Below are 22056 nucleotides of genomic sequence, written 5' to 3' on the forward strand. Positions count from 1 at the left end.
ACGTGCGGGTAATGTTAGTTTTCAGTTGGCTTGTGGGTAAATCTTCATTACTTCCTGTTTCCGCTTCGGGTGTATGTGGCCGACAAGATGCCTGAACGAGATGGTGAGTTATAAAGCCTGTGCGGCCCCTGTATTGTGGAGACCCCCGGAGCACAGCTCCCTGCTGTGTGCTGCTCATTATATGGGAGCATGGCCAGTCACCTGCAGTCCGATACTGTGGAACTACAAGTCCCCTGGTGTCCTGCCCCCGTATACTCTGCTGCTGTGTCAGTAGTGTCTGATGCAGACTGTAATGATTATTATAGTGTGTGTGTGTATATATATATATATATTAGAAAATTCCACTGTGAATTGGGGTATTTTTCCCTAATAAGGCTCACACAGCGGAATTTTCTTGTCCACGTTGTAAGCTATGTTCACACATAATGTTTTTTTCAGTGTTTTTTTTTTTTCTGCAGCTAAACCTGATCTCTTGCCAGGAGGTTGTTCAGGATTTTTCTTGCTTTTTTGCTTGTTTTTTGGTCCCTTTTTTTTCAGCGTTTTTTTTTCCCTCTCCTTTTGTCTCTGTTATGCATGTACATAAAGTACCATGAAAAAAAAAATCTCATTCTGGCATAACAGCTGAGGGAGGTGAATTGTTCAGGAATAGTTTACCTAAGACACTTGCAGTGCATTGAGTTTGTATGACACTATTTACTTTCACACCATGGGTCTGCCATTGTGTTGCTCAGGGCATTGTTCAATCTCACACGTAGCTCAGCCAATGTTTACATGGTACACATCACTAATTCAATTACAAACTACCATCTCAGTGACCAAGACAAGATGGTAAAATCACAAAAATAAATGTTTCACATACTGCTGTACTTGCTTATTTTCACTAAAAACGCAGCAAAACCTGATAGCTATGTTCACACTAGGCATTTTTTTACTACCTACTACTTCCAATGGGTGAAAAACACTGAAAGAACTGGTCTGCTCTATTTTACAAAAAAACACTCTAAATACTGACAAAAAAACTAGACATGTGCATGAGATTTCTGGTATCTCATAGACTTTGTTGGTACTGTAAAACACAGCTGCAAATGTGCATAAAAAATGCTGAAAAAGCCAAGATGTGTGAACATAGCTTAAGGGGTTGTCTAGAGAGATGGCTGTCGGTAAACAATCATTCTTCCAAGAGCTGTCTTGAGTGTTTGGGACCCTAGAATGTGTGTGCATTTTGCTTTGTAGATAATGTTTCTGATATCTGTTTTTCACATCAGGGCTGTGGAGTCGCAAAGTCAAATCTCCCACTCCTCGATTTCCCTGACTCCGACCCCACAGCACGGCTTCACTACTGAGCATGTACATAAAGGGCAGCACAGATTCATCTCAACTAAAAGCCGAGAACCTTAGGTCAGGAATAGAACAGACATTTATAGGACATCTCGGCTTCAAATTCTCATGAAAAAATATTCAGCACATCCTGCATTGTACTAATGAACCCAGTTTATTAGATATCTTAGGAGTCGGTCCATTTTTTATCGACTCCGACTCCACAGCCCTGGTTCACATGTCAATTTTGACTATGGGAATATGTTGAAATGCTGGACTGTGCAAGCTTTAAAGGGGTTATCCGCGACTTTGCTTATTATTTTTGTATGGGACTAAGCACTTACAAGCAGGTAGTTTCTAACTACCTGCCTGTTCTGATCAGTGATCTCTCAGGTGGTGAATTTCATTCTTCATTTGACCTCATGTGAACATCGCTGCTCTTCATCTTCCGGGCTGCTCTGTGGATAGGGTGTTACTGTTGATGTCATGCTGATTAACAGCCGGCTCCCCACAGTTAGGCAGAGGAGAGGTGGCTGTCCATCAGCATGACATCGTCAGTGATGCCCCACTGACAGAACTGAGCGGAAGAGAAGAAGCTGCTGTGTCAACGTGCCGTCACCAGAAAGGGCAAACGGATATTTAGCAACTCTTAGCCCCACACAAAAAAATAAGCAAAGTCGCTGATAACCCCTTTTAAGAGGCTGTTATGGTCCACATTCATATTAAAGAGCTATCAGCTTAATAATAATTTAGTGCACAGCTATCTTTATTGATTCCCCCCATAGAAAGGCTCAGCCAAGTGTTCCGGTTCTCTCCATGATAGCGCTACTGCCAAAATTCATCAGGCACCTGCTTTTCTCACATAGGAACAGAAGGGTCGGCCCTTGGAAATCCAACAGGCTGGATCCTGCGCTCCCATACACAGACTGTCGGATCATTCTGCTGATGGCTGCGTATTCTGCCAACCTTAGTCTATTGCTTAGAGGGGCCTATACTCATCAGCATTGTGTTTTGGGGAAGCTTTTCTGTTGTATACGCTCTGAATATTGTCTGTTTAAAAATTAGAAAAAATATGTAATTATGCATTTCTTAAGCTTTTCTTTTTATTCTAGGTGAGCTGTTCTCCAATCCTCTGGCCCCAGATGGCCATGAGGTGGAAGATCTGCATTCCTATCAGTAAGTAATATACTTTTACTAACTGCTACTGCATGAAAAAATGTCTGGACAGGGTGTTGCTTAACGTTTTCGGCCTCCTCTTCTTGGTAGAGATGGGGTAGATGTAACCATGAAGACTTACAGTGGGTACGGAAAGTATTCAGACCCCTTTAAATTTTTCACTCTTTGTTTCAATGCAGCCATTTGGTAAATTCTAAAAAGTTCATTTTTTTCTCATTTAAGTACACTCTGCACCCCATCTTGACTGAAAAAAAAACAAACGTAGAAATTTTTGCAAATTTATTAAAGAAAAACTGAAATATCACATGGTCATAAGTATTCAGACCCTTTGCTCAGTATTGAGTAGAAGCCCCCTTTTGAGCTAGTACAGCTATGAGTCTTCTTGGGAATGATGCAACAAGTTTTTCACACCTGGATTTGGGGATCTTCTGCCATTCTTCATTGCAGATCCTCTCCAGTTCCGTCAGGTTGGATGGTGAACATTGGTGGACAGCCATTTTCAGGTCACTCCAGAGATGCTCAATTGGATTTAGGTCAGGGCTCTGGCTGGGCCAGTCAAGAATGGTCACAGAGTTGTTCTGAAGCCACTCCTTTGTTATTTTAGCTGTGTGCTTAGGGTCATTGTCTTGTTGGAAGGTGAACCTTCGGCCAAGTCTGAGGTCCAGAGCACTCTTGAAGAGGTTTTCATTCAGGATATCTCTGTACTTGGCCGCATTCATGTTTCCTTGATTTGCAACCAGTCGTCCTGTCCCTGCAGATGAAAAACACCCCCATAGCATGATGCTGCCACCACCATGTTTCACTGTTGGGATTGTATTGGGCAGGTGATGAGCAGTGCCTGGTTTTCTCCACACGTACCACTTAGAATTATCACCAAAAAGTTCTATCTTCGTCTCATCAGACCAGAGAATCTTATTTCTCATAGTCTGGGAGTCCTTCATGTGTTTTTGAGCAAACTCTATGCGGGCTTTCATATGTCTTGCACGGAGGAGAGGCTTCCGTCAGGCCACTCTGCCATGAAGGCCTGACTGGTGGAGGGCTGCAGTGATAGTTGACTTTGTGAAACTTTCTCCCATATCCCTACTGCGTCTCTGGAGCTCAGCCACAGTGATCTTGGGGTTCTTCTTTACCTCTCTCACCAAGGCTCTTCTCCCACGATTGCTCAGTTTGGCTGGATGGCCAGGTCTAGGAAGACTTCTGGTGGTCCCAAACTTCTTCCATTTAAGGATTATGGAGGCCACTGTGCTCTTAGCAACTTTGAGGAATGCAGAAATTCTATTGTAACCTTGGCCAGATCTGTGCCTTGCCACAATTCTGTCTCTGAGCTCCTTGGGCAGTTCCTTTTGAGCTCATGATTCTCATTTGGTGTGACATGCACTGTGAGGTCTTATATAGACAGGTGTGCGCCTTTCCAAATCAAGACCTATCAGTTTCATTAAACACAGCTGGACTCCAATACAGGAGTAGAACAATCTCAAGGAGGATCACAAGGAAATGGACAGTATGTGACTTAAATATGAGTGTCCTGAGCAAAGGGTCGGAATGCTTATGACCATGTGATATTTCAGTTTTTGTTTTTTTAATAAATTTGCAAAAATTTCTACATTTCTGTTTGTTTTTTTTCAGTCAAGATGGGGTGCAGAGTGTACTTTAATGAGAAAAAAAATGAACTTTTTAGAATTTACCAAATGGCTGCAATAAAACTGAGTGAAAAATTTAAAGGGGTCTGAATACTTTCCGTACCCACTGTAGATCTGCCCATGAGCTGTACACATAGGACCTATTTAATAGTGTGTGTTTGCAAGGTTGCCTCATTTTTTTTATTTTCAATGCATTAGATTAATATTTTCTCCAAAATGATTCGCCCATATACAGATTTCTACAGCGCACATAACAGTGAAGAGGCAACTTTGGGTTTGCAGACCCTTCTTATGAAAATGCTTTGTGCTTAAAAAGATAAATCACTTCTGCCTGCAATAATCCTGCTAGTAGGGAATATTTTTGGCATTGCTTCCTTGCAGAAGGTATGCACAGTAGCTCTCCTCCAGAAAGAGAACCACTGTCATTCTAATGTCACATATAGGAAAGCTGTATTTGCAAGTCCCTTACACTGTATAATATAAGCCATTGGACAGAACCAACTATGGCCAAAGTGTGTGATCAGGGCGATATGGTGTCCAGTCACTTGTGTGTGAGCAGCCTTATTGTATTTAGATACATAAAATCTTTTTGTTTTGTAGGTCAAAGCTGACAAATGAAGACTTCCGTAAACTTCTTATGACCCCTCGTTCGACTCCGTCTTCTGCACCACCAACCAAATCCCGTCATCATGAGTAAGTACACGTAGGAGTAAGGACTTGTTACAAATGCTGTTTTTGAACTCCCTTCTAAGTCCAGTTTGTACCTTCTAGGATGCCACGTGAATATAATGAGGATGAAGATCCAGCTGCCAGAAGAAGGAAGAAAAAAAGGTAACCCGAGAGCTACACCATCTTTCCGGTGCTGAAAATCCACAAGATAATGGGAGAAGTTTCACCTTTGAGAAATAATCAGAACTTTCCTGCAGTTTATTATTTTTAGCTTTTGCTATGAAGGCACAAATATATTATTGATTTCAGAAGACAGGAATATGCCACATAGCAGTCCTTTATTACCACTGTTTAAGGAAATGGAGTGCTATCTTAACTATCTTTTTATGTCACATACAGCTATTACGCTAAATTACGGCAGCAAGAGATTGAACGCGAGCGAGAGCTTGCTGAGAAGTATAGAGACCGAGCCAAGGAGAGACGAGACGGGGTCAACAAGGATTACGAAGAAACTGAACTCATTAGCACAACTGCAAATTACAGAGCAGTGGGACCTACAGCTGAGGCGTAAGTTTTCGTATTACAATTTATTTGATTAATACAGAAATTTTCTTTATTGTGATTTTTAATTGTTTAATATTTATTTATTTTGTTTCCATTTCCCTTAAAGGGATTTTATATAGTTTTCAGCGTATGATCAGTGGCCCCCTAAAGGGTTATTCATTAGCTGCGAGAACCTAACGCTTGAATAAAAATCTTAGAACACATCTGTCATTTTAATAAAACACACAGAGCCCAGTTTTTTTATTGCTCTTTAACATTTTTTTGCCTCGTTTTGTGTGTTTGCAACTATTTTGTTTACGAAACATTCATCTTTTCATTTTAGCCTTTTTTAAGTCGTTGCGTTCATCTGGGCTTCTTTTTCTATGTTCACTGTTGTGTAGGGGGGGTGGGGGTTTAGGCTTTCCAGATTTTTTTCAGCTGATTCATCATTTGCGACCTTTTAGTAAAGTCTCAAAATGTTTACGCCAATGTACTCCAGTCCTTCCCTGAAGCGATTTTATGTACTGCAGACATTGAGTAAAAATTGTTTGAGACTTTTTCCACTAAAAAGTTGGTCAAAAACAAAAATAAAGATGATTATTTTTTTGGTGCAAAATAAATGAACCACGTGCGCCATTTTGAACAATTTGGCGCCAAAAAATGGCACCAAATACCAAAAGACAAAAAAGAAAAGTGACTTTAAAAACAAATGCAAATGATGAATCTAGGCCAAATTGTGTTCACATGATTAAAGATGGTGCTTTTCTTTGGGTTAGCAAAGAAGTGAGGTTTTGTTTTTTTCCTCCTCCCACTATGTCATCCTGAAAATAGGGCAAGGGTGATAATTTGAGTTGGCGCAAATCGATTTGCACATCCCAATCAATTGGTCACAATAGTGGTCTGTGGCTGCTGGAATAAGAGCGGGAGAATCGCCTCTTACCTGACGGCGTCCGCTGCTCATCTTTTAATTGGGCTGCATGGTCCAAAGTCACATTGTAACGATGACATCATACTAGAATCTAAGATGGGAATGCTGTCTGGTAGGAGGCTGTTCTGCCTCTCCCATTCCAGCGGCCACAGACCACTGTTGAGGCTGATGAAAAGGGACCGGCACATAAATTCACACCACCCCTATCATAGTCTTTGAATACAGTTTGGTATTAAATGCGTTGTGTTTTTTGCAGTGACAAGTCGGCAGCAGAGAAAAGGCGTCAGTTGATCCAGGAGTCCAAGTTCTTGGGTGGTGACATGGAGCACACTCACTTGGTGAAAGGTCTGGATTTTGCTCTGCTGCAAAAGGTTAGGAAACTTCTTTCTTGTGAACTCTATGCAGATCCTATGCTACATGGATCTTTTGCAACTAATTTCTATATTTCCTGGTTTATAAGTTACAGACTCTTTACTTGACCCTTTTGTAGTTGATGGTGATGGCTTTTCTATATTGATAGGTCCGAGCTGAAATTGCCAGCAAAGAAAAGGAAGAAGAAGATCTTATTGAAAAGCCCCAGAAAGAAACAAAGTGAGTATCGTGGGGGGGTTTTTCTCTAGAAAAATTGTTCATTCTGGTGGTAGGATAATGACTAATTTATGAATAGTGCTAATCCATCTGGGCACAGATTCCCAAAAGGAAGCCAAACTAACGTCTCCACCTAAGTTCAGGTGCAGATGAGCGTAGACTCGCTTCAAGAGAATTGGGTCGATTGTGCAAATGACACTGTGATTCAGAGTTTGATAAGAGTGTGATCCGATTCTTTCAGATGAAGAGAAGATGGAGAAAAAATTGTCTCCATCTTCTCCATTTTGTTTCCACACACTCATTGACTTGCATAGACGAGTGTGATTGGATTTATTGGATCAAACTCTGGCACGCAGCAATTTTTTTCTTCGGACAAACTTTGTCCAAAGAAAAGATCGGACATATGCACTGCCACGTAGACTAACATTGGTCCAAGTGTGATCTGACGTTTTGTTGGATTGCACTTGGACTGAAAATATGGTCATCTGCACCTGCCCTACGAGAGATACACTGATAAGTCTGCATATTTCACCAGATCACTGACCCCCATAGTGTTTGCATACGTTGTACATGCGCTTGGCTAAGCATGTTGGCAACAATACTGAATGGACATAGTTTGGATGAAAACCTGGTTAACATTATTTTCCCCCCTTTTCTTGGGGTTTGTCTAACTTTTCTCTTGTGTTTTAATACACATATTGACAATCGTAGAAGAATTGATGGAAATGCTCATTTGTGTTTTGGGCTATATGGGTAACCTAGGATGATTTCTATAAATTTCTGTTACTTGCTGGGGATCTGAATAAAGGAAAAAAATCATCAATTTTCTCAGTGGAGGGATAGCAAAATATGTAGTTATTTGCATTTTAAATGAATCCGCATGCAAGCAGCTTATTCACTTCAATGTGACGTCATTGAAACTTTATTTTTTATAATCTTTAATAGAAAAGATGAAGATCCCGAAAATAAGATTGAATTTAAGACTCGACTTGGTAAGTCTGTACTTCACAAGGTGTGCTTGATCTTTAAGAGAACATCTATGTATCTATCTGAATAACAATCCAAAATGTGTTTATTATTTTCACTAGGACGGAATGTGTACCGTATGCTTTTTAAGGGCAAAGCATATGAACGCAACGAGCTCTTCCTGCCTGGACGGATGGCCTATGTGGTAGATTTAGATGACGAGTATGCAGACACTGACATTCCAACCACACTTATCCGAAGCAAAGCCGACTGTCCAACCATGGAGGTAAGTAATATAGGTTTCTAAATTCATCCCGCAACCCCCTATAGCTTGTTCTTCAGAAGAAGGTACTCTAAATGATTGTAAGATGTGCAGCACTTCAGTGGGGTTTAAAAAGCTCGCTACTCAGCAGGCAAAAGCACTGAGCTTCTGCCTGGGCCGGTGCACACAGACATGTACAGGCTCAGTACAAAGTCTGAGCCCATACTCCACACTTTCTCTTGAGCCTGTACCTTATTGCTCTTGCAAGAGATCAGTGCTTCTGCCTTCTAATCTGCGTTCGACAGAGCTGATATGTGAGTGATTGTTGGCGGTCTAAGGACCAACAATCCAACCAATTGGCTGCACATATTATTAAGTAGTACCTATTGTTTAAAAACAAAATGGAAATAATAGGCTCTCTTTGATATCAAGGTTGCCTTTTTTTTCTTGTAAGCTTTTATCAAGCTTCCATTCGCTTTAGATATTTCCATAATCTGGTTGATAAAAAATTGTCATCCTTTCTACTTCCGTTTTACACAAACCTTTTACTTTTCAGGCTCAAACAACACTCACAACAAATGACATAGTCATCAGCAAGCTGACCCAGATCTTGTCCTACCTGAGGCAAGGAACTCGTAACAAGAAGCTGAAGAAAAAGGACAAAGGTATTTATGTACCTCATAACTTCATGTCTCCTGTTTTATAAACTAATTAGGGTTTTACCTGGTTGGTAATAATGGGCTCAGTTGAAATTTTCATGAAGCAGTCCTTCTGGGAGTTGTATTTTTGTATTTTCCCTCTCCAGACAATCTGTGATATAATTCCTTTTCCCTTATACTAGTTTTGATGATTTCTACCCTTCCCCTATGCTTCCATGTCAAAACTGAACTTAACCTAAATCCTGATGTAGGCTCTTCTTGATACACCTCGGATGGGAGGCTGCAACCTATATTCCTGTATTTAGAGTCATACAGTGGCATGTTTCCTCCGTAATGTTTACAAAGCTTATACTGCTTGGTATATGCTTTTTTTTTTTTCTTTTTTTTTTATGTCATTTTGCGGATCCACCCTATAGGATATGCCAGTTTGCTGCGCCGAATTTTCCAGTTATACAACCCCAATGGAAACCAAAAAGACTTTGCTGGCCACAGTTTGTCCAGATCATGCGCTGTGAACTTTCCCAGTGCAGTAGCGAAAGGCATTAATGGGAACATAATCGAAAAAGGGGTTGTAGTATTGCTTTCTATATAGCACCTGCATCCAGTTCTTCATTTTTATAAAGGTATAAAAAGTATTCAACCGTTTCGGAAACAAAAGTTCACAGCTAATTGAAACGTCCACAATTGTAAAGTTTTCTATTTTTGTGACCAATTTTTTATAGACTTTTTTGCTGGAAAGTGCAACTAAAAATCTTATAATTATAGATTACTGTTATAATCGATGACTTGGTAGTGGATGACCTCTTGCATCAGCCCTTGTCTGGGGCTTGTTCACAACACTGGAAAATGAAAATGTGCAATATCTTACCTCTGATGTGATTGGAATGATTCCATGTAACTAGATCCAGTCATTGTAAGATTTCCCAAAAGAGAAAAGACTGGAAGCTTTTGTCAAGATTAAAGGGTTGTGCACTATTTTTTAGATGGCTGACCGATTAAGATTGGTCCTCATAGTCAGACCACCATTATTCTGATATTGAGGACCACCACTAATTTGTATAGGAGCTGATCTGTAGGACCTCAGAGGGTCACTAAGCAGTGTGCTGGATAGATGGTGCTCCGCTCTTTACACTGTTTATCCAGCCACTGCCAGTACTCCGTTTGGTGTGGGCGCCAGTTATTGGACCCCATTAAACTAATATTAATCACCTATTCTATTCACAGTATTAATATGATTTACGGTTTTGTAATTTAAGAATAGGATATCATAGTAGTGGAGTACCCCATTAAAGGCAGGAATTGTCCAGAGCACCAGCAGCTGAGCTTACGAGAGAAGGATTTTATGCTTGTACTTTATTTCTTTATAGGGAAGTTGGATGAGAAGAAACCTCCAGAGGCTGATATGAAGTAAGACCCTTTATATTACTTGCCATGTGCTGACTATATTTTACGTAAATATTCCCGTGTCAGACATAAGACCACATTGTATCCATTTATTTCCTTTAAGTATCTTCGATGATATTGGGGACTACGTGCCAACTGCAGCCAAACCTCCTCGTGAGAAGGAGAGAGAAAAGCACAGAGAAAAGGAGCGGGATAGAGAGAGAGAGCGACCCAGAGAGAGGGACAGAGAGCGAGATCATGAGCGTGACAGGGAGCGGGAGAGAGAAAGGACACGGGACCGAGAAAGGGACAGAGAAGAAGAAAAGAGGAAACACAGCTACTTTGAGAAGCCAAAGGCTGATGACGAGGTAATTAACATTCATTATATCTATCTATTCCTACCTCCCCCCCCCCCCCCCACCACTAGATTACTGAAATGTTTATCTACACCCCACCCTATACATTAAAAATTCTGAGTTCTTAGGATGTGTCACCAGTCAGATGGAGTTATGTCTCCTGACTTATGTAGGTGATCGTAATAGAATTACTCTTGGGAGTTGATTGCATGTCCTTACGACCCCCACCTGCCAATCAGCATAATGAAGAGCATTTGTCCCAGAAAAGCTGTTGATTGTGTATTTAGTGCCTTTGTACATATGGAAGTGGTAATGCAAAGAATTGTGCAAATATATATATATATATATAATTACACATGTAACGTCATAGATGTGCTTTTTTTTTTAACATTTATTTTTCCTTCTCCTTTCAGCCTCATGATATTGACAAGGGTGAGTTACATGGTACACTACATAGAACTAAGTGGTAAATCAAGGCTTTTAAAGAAAGTTGTCCAGTAGAGACCGCTCCTCTTACGACTGTAGGAACAGCAATGGCTTTGTGCAAACCATACCTGTATTTTACAGTGGCGTAGATGCATTTCCTGAAAAACTATTGTGACCAGTTTCCCTGATTTACTCACACGGCTGTTTTCGTTGGTGCTGGAATCTTGTCGGTATTGCACTTAATTAGTAATGTTTTTTCCAAGAAAAGAAATGAAGGTCTGTACGAAGGGTGACATACACCCAGTCCTCGCCTGAAGGCTTCTCGTACTAAGCGCCTGTTTTTTAATGACATGTCAGGAGCTATGTAAGGTGAACATAACAGATAAATTATTGTAATGGAATTGTATCTTTCTTTTTTAGGACCAGGATCAACGAAGGATCTTCTTAAGTCCATCAATGATAATTTTGCTGGAGCTCCTGGTTGGGAGGGAATAGAATATCCTTTTTGTCTTATTTTAAATGTTTAAGCACAAAGTAATCAATTAATATTTTATTACCTACATTAGTTCTTTCATGCTACCCACAATGTGGGCATCATGAATCACAACCTGACTGCCTGAGTGCAACCTGGTATATTCCTTTGAGTCACTGCAGCGTTTCTGAGAAAATATACTTTAAATATCTGGCTGAGGTCCTAGCCGGAGACCAGACTAGTCCGGCACAGCCTCTGGCTGACTTCTCCCAGCACTTCTGCAGGTGATTGATGGGTCTCTCAGTACACAGACGGAGGGACCCGCCAATCACCTGGAGCAGAGCTGGGAACAGCCAGATGGGGACGGTGCCAGATTAATCTCGTCTCTGGACGGATCGTCAAAACTATAATATACCTGGCTGAAATGGTGTTTTTGGGCAGCATGAATCGCCTGACAAATTCCCATTAAACCCCACCTGATCGGGTAATATTCAGCGCCATTTTTATTTTTCCGTCGACATTACCATAGGAAGACCTTTTCTTTTCTTTTTTTTTTGGTGGGATGAGTGACTCCATCCATTTTATCATATGATGTACTGGAAAATGGGAAAAAATGCAATTCCACAATTGGACTTTGGGAATTCTGGTGCTTTTGTCACCATGTCATCTGAGACTTCTAATTTTCAGTCAATGGATCTATGTGACATCATGTTTTTTTGAGGTGTTGTGGCAGCGGAAAAAAAAAATTTTTTTTTTTTTTTTTTGGTTTTTAATATATATTTGTTTTTTTTATTTTTGAAAAAACTTTTTTTTCATTTTAAACAAGAATCATAGTCTCTTATGAATGCCAGCCACAGGCTCGTTTTCATAAGAGTCCTGTCATGACAGGCACAGAGGTCTTAAGCAGACCCCTAGTTGTCATGGCAACACATCGGGGGTGCCGATGGCTGTTTAGAGCAGCATTACCCACGAGCTATGCACTGTAAATGCCACTAGATTAATAGCGGCATTTAACAGGTTAACACCGCGGGCAGAGCTCCGCTCCTTTCACAGCTGTTAAAGGCAGATGATGGCTGAACATCTGCTGGGAAGGATGCGGGCTCAGTACCAGTACGTCAGATGTCAGTAAGGCTCTAACAGTTGAATGTACTGTAGAAATAGTAACTATAGTGACATTTTATTTTAGTTATTGTGTTGGAAAGTGCAGTTGCCCATGTTTTTTGGTGCATTTCTTAACAACTAAAAACAATGAAGAAACACGAGGACAAGAAGCAGTTGGGAGATTTCTTTGGCATGTGGAACAGCTATGCTGAATGTTACCCTGGAACGTAAGTGCTACCTGCCGCAGTAAAGATGCTCGGCCTCTACTGGCTTTTTGGATTCTACACTACTCAACATTGAAATTAAACACCAAAAAGGAAAATTTGAGGAATGAGAGAAATCACTGGATTTATAGACTTGTCAACAAATATGCAAATGATAAAAATGGAAGTCCAAAACACAGTAGTGTGAGCAACATGCAGCATGGCCTTCTTGTGTTGAAAAGGGCTCCTGGGACACTTTGGAGAAAAGGTCGTGCCACTGGTTCCATGACCAACTCAATGTAACATCAGGATTTTAGTGTACCTGTAATGAATCCTAGAGGGGTCCGGCTACTGTACTTTGTCACTACTCGTCATAATTCTGGGAATAGGACCTGTGTCAAGTTCCTCCATGAAGGCCTCTTCATGGCGTTGTCCACTTTGTCCCCAGACCAGTCTCTGGTGTTCATTGCGTTCAAGACAAAAGCAGGACTGAAAGCTGAAGAGGATAGACCTCCAATCCAGACTCCAGTGTCTGGAGACCACATGTTCTACACCAAGAAGAGGCCTTCAAGAGGGAATGTTACACTGATCATATTCCTGAGATTATGGTGTGGGCTGCCTCATACAACCATTAATAATCTCATTAATAGCAGCCAAGGCATGTCTATGCGTGTTTCCATTTTTTCATCATTTGCATATCAGTAACTTGTCTATCAATCCTGTTATTTCCATAATTCCTTTTTTGTGTTGTAATTTTAGTGTCAGTAATGTGATGTATCTAAAGCCCTGTGGAATATGATGGCGCTATATAAGCAATGTATAATGGTAACTACATTTTTGTTTAAAAGACATTCTATTAGCACAAAATCGTGTTCACTCCAAGCACAGGCGCTAGATGCAGGCTTGACGTGGCCAAATTGTTCAAGTTCAGTGCACCATCTCACTTGTTTTCCATCAATCTCCTCCCTCCTTTGGGTCCTACAAAGCCAGAGCTGTCAGTCAAAGAAAGGAGGCAGAGATCAATACCAAACAGGTAGGTGGGAAGTTGCACTAAACTAATCGGCCATGTCAAGGATGCACCAAGCGCCTGACCTTGATTTTGGACAGGCATTTTGGGCTGACTCGGTCCCTTTAATTGCATGTAATTGCACATAAAGCTGTAGAATAGCCAAGTCTTGCTGATTGACCACATAATTAAAGGTCTTTCCCAATGAAAGTGTCTTATTTTGTGCTGTGAATTTACCGTGCTAGATCCATCGATCAATGTGTTTGGATAGGGCTGTGGTTGGGATCCATCGCTTTATGTCTTAGAAGGACCTTGCGTGTCCATACAATACATTTAGAGACCATTCACCAATATGCACACTGTAATTATTCATTATACTTGTTATGGTACCATACCCTTATAACAAAGTGTTTGTCCATAGCCTCTTTTAAAACATGTATTATCTTCTTGCTTTCTAACATGTTGGTGCAAAAGACTGTTAATAAAAAAAATTTCTCCTTTCGATCTGCAGTATGGATGATATGGCTGTTGACAGTGATGAAGAAGTGGATTACAGCAAAATGGACCAGGTAAGTGTCAGTCCACTTCTTAATTTGAGATATCAAGAATGATCATTATGACTTATCAGTCAGGTATGATTATCCTCCAATTGATTTAAAGGGAACCTGTCATGTCACAGAATGCTATGAACCTGCAGCTATGGGGTTAATCTGCAGGTTAATGGTGTCCTGAAGCAGTGCTGCTGCCACACTGAGAGCCCTGCTTCTGAGAGGAAATCAAATTTATTCTTCCCAGCAGCCTCTGGCTTTCAGCCATAGGGTTTGTGCACATGTTGCATTTGTTGATTTTTTTCTGTGCAGGTTAGTCACAAAACCTGAAGGATTTCCTAGAACCATAATAAGAACATAATAGAACAAGAATAAGCATATGTTGCTTATTCTTCTCCTTGCAAATTTAAATCTTCAGTATGCAGCAAAACGCTGAAAGAATTTCCATACTGATTAGTGGGGAAGAATCCGCATATAAATACGCGTGTATTTACCCAGTGTTTTACTGCCAACACAACAGAATTTTCTGCTTGAAATCCTGAATGTGTGCACAAAATTTCTTTCCAAATCAGACAATGTGATTTTCAGGATTTGTTTTCTTATTTTGTCTCTCATAGTTGAGGTCTACCTTTGATGTCAATTACAGGCCTCATCTTTTTAAGTGGGAGAATTTGCACAATTGGTGGCTGACTAAATACTTTTTTCCCCACTGTAGACGCGGCCGGTGGTCACTCAGTGCCACGACGTTGATGCAGCTGCCGCTTACTATGTACCCAGTTGTGACTGAAGCTGTGCCTCTGACTGAAAGCCGGAGGCTGCCAGGAAAAGTAAAGTTCATTTCCTCCTGGCAGAGGGGCTTTCACTGCAGAAGTCACACTGCTTCAGAACGCTGTTAACGTTAAGATTAACCCCATATCTCCAGCTTCATAATGTTTTTGGACATCACTGGTTCCCTTTAAAAGTTGTCTGCATGCAATCTGGTTTTATGTGAAAATACATAATAACCATATAAATAGCAAGTTGCACAGGTTTCTGATATTCTATGTGTTTCCATTCATCGCCAGTTTGAGAACTTGCTGCCGGTGAATAAAACACTTGTTTCCCAGTTTTGGATAAACTGAAATGAATTCATTGTTTGCAATCATTAAAAGGAATCTGTCAGCATGTTTTTGCTACCTCATCTGAGAGCAGCATGATGCAGGTGGAGAGACCCTGATTCTAACAACGTGTCACTTAAATTGAAAGGGTGCATCAGTTCTGAACAATCAGCTTTTAGATTCAACAATGCAGCAGGGCTGAGAAAGCTAACCCCGCACACACTAGGCTCTGTATATACTATGTCTATAGTCAGTGAGCTGTTTATCACAGGAAGGCGTAGAGTCGAACAAGAGCCAACTAGCCACCGCAATGATTATCACCAGGTGATAAAACCTTCCGTATAAGTAAACCGCACACAGCCGGAAATGTGGCACATCGTTGAATTTTGTGTTTTAACTCCTAACTCAAGCTGTCCTCAGATTACATAGCAAAAAACTGCTGACCGATTTACTTTAGCTGCAAAACTGTAGGTTTCAGTCTGGAGTCCAGGCTGTTAGCTTACAAGTAAATGTCTAGACCAGATATAATTGCATCCACTTCTCAGAGCAGAGATGCACAGGGTCACTGCCTCTGAATGATGAGAAAACATTTATTAAAAATGGAGACTGGAAACAAAGTATATTAGAAAGTTATATAACTTTTTATTTATATAGTGATTAAAGGGGATCTCTGAAATTGCAGAACTGATGGCCTATTCTTTAAGCCTCCATACAGATTAAACTAAAATTGCAGACATGGCTGACAGTCTTGCATGTATTGGAGGCTCCCGATTCTCACTGACAGATGATGCCAGGGGAAATAAGGATCTGGCATGCCTGGTTTTGGACTGTCGATCCTTTTGTTCTGGGCGAGAGAAGCCACGGTCGGAGGAGTCTGGCAGTGGCTATTTTAGAGAACAAAGGAGTACTTGGCAGAGCGAGCTCTCCTGTGCATGAAGGAGTCAAGAGAGATGGCTGTGAACTATCTATTGTGTAGGCGGCCCCTTAAACCTCCTATACATCTTAGATGTCTTACAAACTATGGTTCAGCCGACAGCCATCCCTCCCATACACTGGAGCTCTCGTTTTGTGGCTTATTTTACCAGGAACAAAAGGATCAGCAGTCCAAAATCTGACATGTTGGATCCTTACCTCCCCCCCAAGAACCATCTGACCATGACAGCCATAGACATTAAACTGATGGGTCAGCACGTCGATGTACATAGGTTTTGCAAATGTTAGTCTATATATGGGGGGCTTTAGGTAATCCATATCAGATTACTGCAGTACTCGGCACAGTCACTACTGAAAGTACAGAGCCAGGGCTGTGGAGTCGGAGTCGGTGCCCATTTTGGTGGAGTCTGTATAATATGGACCGACTCCTAAAATGTATAATAAATTGGGTACAGTAGTTCAATGCAGTTTGTGGGGAATATTTTTTCATAATAATTTGGGAAAGTTATGAAATGTCCTATAAATGTCTGTCCTATTCCTGATCTAAGGTCTAGACTTTTAGCTGAGATGAATCTGTGCTACAGTAATTTATCAGTTAAACATGAGCCGTGTATGAGGGAGTCGGAGTTGGAAGTTTGGCTTACAGACTCCCCAGCCCTGTCAACAGAGCTGTGCCTGGGACATATAGGGGCACAATGCTGGTAGGTGCTCCAGGCCTTTCAATCAATCTGGTCACCGGCAGGGTTGGTGGAAGTCACTCCCGCATGGATCTGATTATGATGACTTCGCCATCAGGTTTGTATTTCCTACTACCCTTTCAAGCATTATTTACATAAGAAAGGGTTATTTTTTTTGGAGGGGTTGGGGCAGAATTTATCACATTTTGGCATTTACCATCTATTCTATGTGATATCGACATTTATTAAATCACATATTAAACTTCTTTTCTCATCCGTATCAGGGAAATAAGAAAGGACCTCTGGGACGATGGGACTTTGATACCCAAGAAGAATACAGTGAATATATGAACAATAAAGAGGCTCTGCCTAAGTGAGTTGCTGCGTCCTTGTTACTTGGTAGATATCAGACACCAGCATTCTGAGGAAGGGATGTCCAAACTGGATGTCCTAGATGCTTTACATTATTATTGTCTGGTAATTTTAGAGTTGAATCATGGGCTCTTTGGTTGCATATTTTGGTTCACACCTATTATAGTTTCAATATCCTTCATGCTTACTTTTCTTTCTAGAGCTGCATTTCAGTATGGCATTAAAATGTCAGAGGGACGCAAGACCAGACGCTTCAAGGAGACAAATGAAAAAGCCGAACTGGACAGACAGTGGAAAAAAATCAGTGCGGTAAGGATTTATTGTAGTCATGAAGCATCATCTACTTCCACTGCAGGTTACTAAGATTAAAGTCTGATTTTCTGTACATCTGGAAGGAGATAATGAAACCTTGTGCAAAGGAAAACTGGCTCAACTGAATAAGTTCCAGCTTTCATATATCTAGGGCAAAATTGAAAATGAAAGCAGTAATATAATTAGTTTGCACAGGAAAACGGAGGTAGTTTCCAATACTAAGTTTCTATACATCTTCTCCTTAGAATACTATGGTGACTAAAATTAAAACTACATGCCTTGGGTCTCTTTGTGCTCAATAACATCAATATTTTATGTCTTTTAATTCTGATGACTATGTACTTTGTCTAGATCATTGAAAAACGTAAGAAGCTGGAGGCTGACGGGTGAGTGTTGGCAGCTGAAAGATTGTTGTATACCTTTTATATATTGTTGTATAAAACGTATTCTATATAATTAGGAAACAACTTCACCAAATGTGTAAATTCTTATCTTACAATCTGTACCTTGAGATATTCATCTTAAAGGGAACCTGTCAGCTGGTTCATGCTGCCTAAACCACAGGCAGCATGAGTCAGAGCCTGGCTACGCGATTGCAGCCAGGTAATGCTTTATCTCTGAAAAGCTGCAGCATTTCAGAGAGAGAGAATGTTAGATGATCTGTTTTTCCCAGCACCGTTGCAGGTGATTGACAGGTCTCTCCCTCGTGTAAGGGTTTAGGAGATACAACTTTTTAATATATAGCTGCCGCTTTTTAAAGGGACCAAAAGTAATTGGACAACTATCTCAAACCCTTTAATGGGCTGCATGGCCTATTCCCTCATTAATTCATCAACAATTAAGCAGGGAAAAGGTCAGCGCTGATCTCGGTTGTGGCATTTGCATTTGGAAGCTGTTGCTGTGAACCCACACCATGCGGTCAAAGGAGCTCTCAATGGAAGAGAAACAGACCATTAGGCTGAAAAATAAATAAATCCATCAAAGAGATGGTATAAATGTTAGGATTGGTCAAATCAGCAGTTTGGTACATTCTGCAAAAAAATAAATGTACTGGTGAGTTTGGGAACTCAAAAAGGCCTGGACATCCATAGAAGACAACCGTGGTGGATGATCGCAGAATCCATTCCATGGTGAAGAGTAACCCCTTCGCAACATCCACCCAAATGAAGAACACTCTAGGAAGTAGGTGTTTCAGTATCTGAGTCTACAATAAAGAGAAGACTGCATGAGAGCAAATACAGAGGGTTCACCACAAGGTGCAAACCATTAATCAGCCTTTAAAAATAGGCCAGATTAGACTTGGCCAAAAAAACATCTAAAAAAGCCAGCCCAGTTCTTGAAAAGCATTATTTAGACAGATGAAACTAAAACCAACCTGTACCAGAATGATGAGAAGAAGAAAGTATGGAGAAGGCTTGGAACGGCTCATGATCTGTAAAACATGGAGGCAGTGTGATGGCATGGGCATGTACGCCTTCCAATGGCGCTGGGTCACTAGTGTTTAGCAGCCGGATGATTCATGAAGTGTACAGGGCTGTAAGTCAACCCAATGTAGCAAGGTTGATTGGCTGGTGCTTCACAGTAAAGATGGACAATGACCCAAAACATACTGCAAAAGCAGCCAGGGGCTTTTTGAAGAGAAAGAAATGTAATATTCTGCAATGGCCGAGACAATCACCAGATCTCAACCCCATTGAGCAGCATTTCACATGATTAAGACAAAACTTAAGGCAGAAAGACCCACAAACAACCAACCACAGAAGTCAGCTGCAGTAAGGGCTGACAAAGCATCGTAAAGGAGGAAACCCAGTATTCGATGACGTCTATGACTTCCAGACTTGAAGCGGTCATTTCCAGCAAAGGTAAAACTAATTTGTCCAATTACTTTTGAGCCCCAGAAATGAGGAGGCTTTGTAGAAAATGGTTGTATTTCCTAAACTTTTCACTGGATGTTTTTGTTCAACCCCTGTAATAAACCCTGAAAATCTACACTTCAATTGTCTCAGTTGTTTCATATTAAATCCATAGTGGCATGCAGAGGCCAAATCCCCAAGATTTGGTTACTGTCCAAATAATTCTGGGCCTAACTGTACCAATTCCCAGGAAAACCCGTATTTTAGAATTCTTCTATCCTTATTTTAATAAAACTTGAATATTGTATAAGATCTGTTTACAATCAGGCCTTTACTAAATGTGCTGCTTGCTGTCCTTGAATGAAACTATTAAGAGGCTGCAATCCTGTCCTGATTATGTCCTGCTGGCTCGTATGCACAAGAGGACACTTGAAAAATATTTCAATGTTTTCGTGCAATTATGAGAAATTATAGTGCAAATGGTAAAATCTGTACTGTGTATACAGGATCCCAGAATGTCTTGTTCTGAGGTCAATATTCTGAACTACAATGAAGAATTTCCCCCTTGTCTACCTATTCTGCCCATATACGTACTCAGTAATTTCTGTGGATGAATTCTGATGTATGGCTCCTGTATTATCATACATACATAGATGTTATTTTAATTTGTTCTGCAGTATTTTACTTTTTTCAACTAAATGAATGCTTTGTCCTTTCTTTTCAGGGTTGAAGTGAAAAGACCTAAATACTGAACAGTTGTATGTATCGCATATAGGATATCAGATGTGGCATTTCTCGTTAACGCTTATCTTAAAGTTGATTTCTTGCGCACAATGGAAGCTGTCATTTTCTGTGAGGAAGTAGATTATCTCCTAACTACAGACTTACATTGGTTAGTTCCACAAGATTCCTTCCTCCAATGTGGATGCCTTTTACAGAAAATGTACAATATGTCAGGTTCTACATATAGGTTAAGCATTGATGGGAATTACATTTTTTTTTCCCAGTAACATTGTATGTTTCTTGTTGCTTGGATTATCGACCCCCAATATTGTGTAAGTTCATTAAATATTTTTATGTCTTACCTACTTTGTCATTTTTTTTGTTCTATTAAGAGCTGAACTGGAGGTTAGTACAGTTGTCTGCTATCCTTAGGATCTTGGGTATGATTCATGCTGCGGCACTATGAATGGATGACATTTGTATTCACTCTGTTCTCATTCTCCAACACCATAGCCTGTTATGGCACACGTGCAGGTAATTGGTGGTCTTGATACCTTTAGTGCTTGCAACACACAGTATAAGGCCAATACTAGGGCGGAAAGGGAAACTGTCGTGAAATAAATGCTATTAACCTGTAGAAGTAAGGTTAAATGGACTTGGTTTGTACATTCATTCTGTGCTGACGAGGTACAGGCGCTTGGTGCATCATGGCCGGGGCCAATCATTTAAATACACCTTTCTATCTGCTTGCATTGATGTCCACCTTTTCTCATGCTCTATGAAGCGAGAGCTGTCAATCAAAGAAGAGGGGAGAGATGGTGGGAAGGTGTATCTAAAGTATTGGCCCCACCAAAGGTGCACCGAGCGCCTGTACTTTGTCAGCACAGAATGTTTCAACAGTCAGTCCCTTTAACCCAGGGATCTCAAACTCAAATACACAGAGGGCCAAAATTAAAAATTTGGACAAAGTTGTGGGAAAACTTCCTCTGTTGTAGACTATTATTTTTATTATTCCTTACAAAATAATGACCTCACATAGTCCTCCCTACAGAATAACGGCCCCACATTAAAAAAAAATAAAATACCTCTACCCCCGCTGCTCCAATCGCTGAAGCTCTTCACTGCTCAACACACTGGGCGTGAAATCCAGGATGCCGATACAGTTGAAGGTGCAAGGTCGAGGGTGTGGTACTGCCAGCAGCACGGGCCAAATATACTCACCCTGTGAGCTAAATTTGACCCACGGGCCAGAGTTTGATGTGTGCTTTAACCCCTTCACACGTGGCCATTTTCTGTGGGGGGAGGGAGGGGGTTTCCTTCCCTTCTTCCAAGAGACACATTTTTCTGTTATCTTTCAGTATGAGGGCTTGTTTTGTGCGGGACCAGTTGTACTTTTGAATGACCTCATTCATCATGTGATGCACTCGAAAGTGGGAAAAAATTCCAAGTGTGTTGAAATTGCAAAAAAAAAAAAAGTGCACCTATACAATGTGTTTTGGGTTTTTTACTTACCATGTTCACTATACGATAAAACTGACCTGGTAATATGATTCTCCAGGTCAGTATGAGTAAACTAATTGATTTTTTTCACCACTTAAATAAAAAAGCTAATCCATAAAAAAGAAAAAAAAAAACTGTCGCCATTTTCCTACACCCATGTTTTAATTTTTCAGGACATGGGTGTTGTGTGAGGGCTTAATTTTTTCACTCTGAGCTGATGTTTTTACTGATACCATTTTGGGGTAGATAAGCTGAGTTCCCAACCGCAATGAAAACATCTTGAGTTAAAGCTGAGACTGACTGTCATTGCCTGCACTGCCTCAGGCTTTTTAACCCACTAAATGAT

At 40.6% G+C, this 22056-nt stretch overlaps 1 protein-coding gene across 2 annotated transcripts; it reads left to right on the plus strand.

Annotated features, from left to right (window-relative positions):
- The first annotated feature begins 13 nt into the window (after nucleotides 1-13).
- Nucleotides 14-20571, plus strand: IK (IK cytokine). 2 transcript variants are annotated; one of them, XM_073649631.1, is made up of 20 exons: nucleotides 14-103; nucleotides 2430-2493; nucleotides 4734-4826; nucleotides 4905-4964; nucleotides 5202-5369; nucleotides 6530-6644; nucleotides 6794-6864; nucleotides 7807-7853; nucleotides 7950-8113; nucleotides 8646-8754; nucleotides 10116-10155; nucleotides 10256-10499; nucleotides 10901-10919; nucleotides 11334-11409; nucleotides 12633-12713; nucleotides 14207-14264; nucleotides 17235-17323; nucleotides 17523-17631; nucleotides 17986-18020; nucleotides 20212-20571. In XM_073649631.1, exons 1-20 carry the CDS (start codon nucleotides 88-90, stop codon nucleotides 20237-20239), a joined length of 1686 nt encoding a protein of 561 aa, XP_073505732.1. In that variant the 5' UTR covers nucleotides 14-87; the 3' UTR covers nucleotides 20240-20571. The 2 variants fall into 2 exon arrangements, with proteins under 2 accessions (XP_073505732.1, XP_073505733.1); XM_073649632.1 differs by lacking the exon at nucleotides 14-103 and having other exon boundaries at nucleotides 2447-2493; nucleotides 4905-4963; nucleotides 5200-5369.
- The last annotated feature ends 1485 nt before the right edge of the window (nucleotides 20572-22056 follow it).

This window comes from Phyllobates terribilis, unplaced genomic scaffold, assembly GCF_046119375.1.
Source record: "Phyllobates terribilis strain yellow unplaced genomic scaffold, ASM4611937v1 Scaffold_10__3_contigs__length_209671492, whole genome shotgun sequence".
NCBI classification, from domain to species: Eukaryota; Metazoa; Chordata; class Amphibia; order Anura; family Dendrobatidae; genus Phyllobates; species Phyllobates terribilis.

Coding starts and splice junctions, on each gene's coding strand:
- IK (XM_073649631.1), top strand. Junction 8,755..10,115: donor GCTGAAGAAAAAGGACAAAG/GTATTTATGTAC, acceptor ATTTCTTTATAG/GGAAGTTGGATGAGAAGAAA. Junction 17,632..17,985: donor AGTGGAAAAAAATCAGTGCG/GTAAGGATTTAT, acceptor TACTTTGTCTAG/ATCATTGAAAAACGTAAGAA.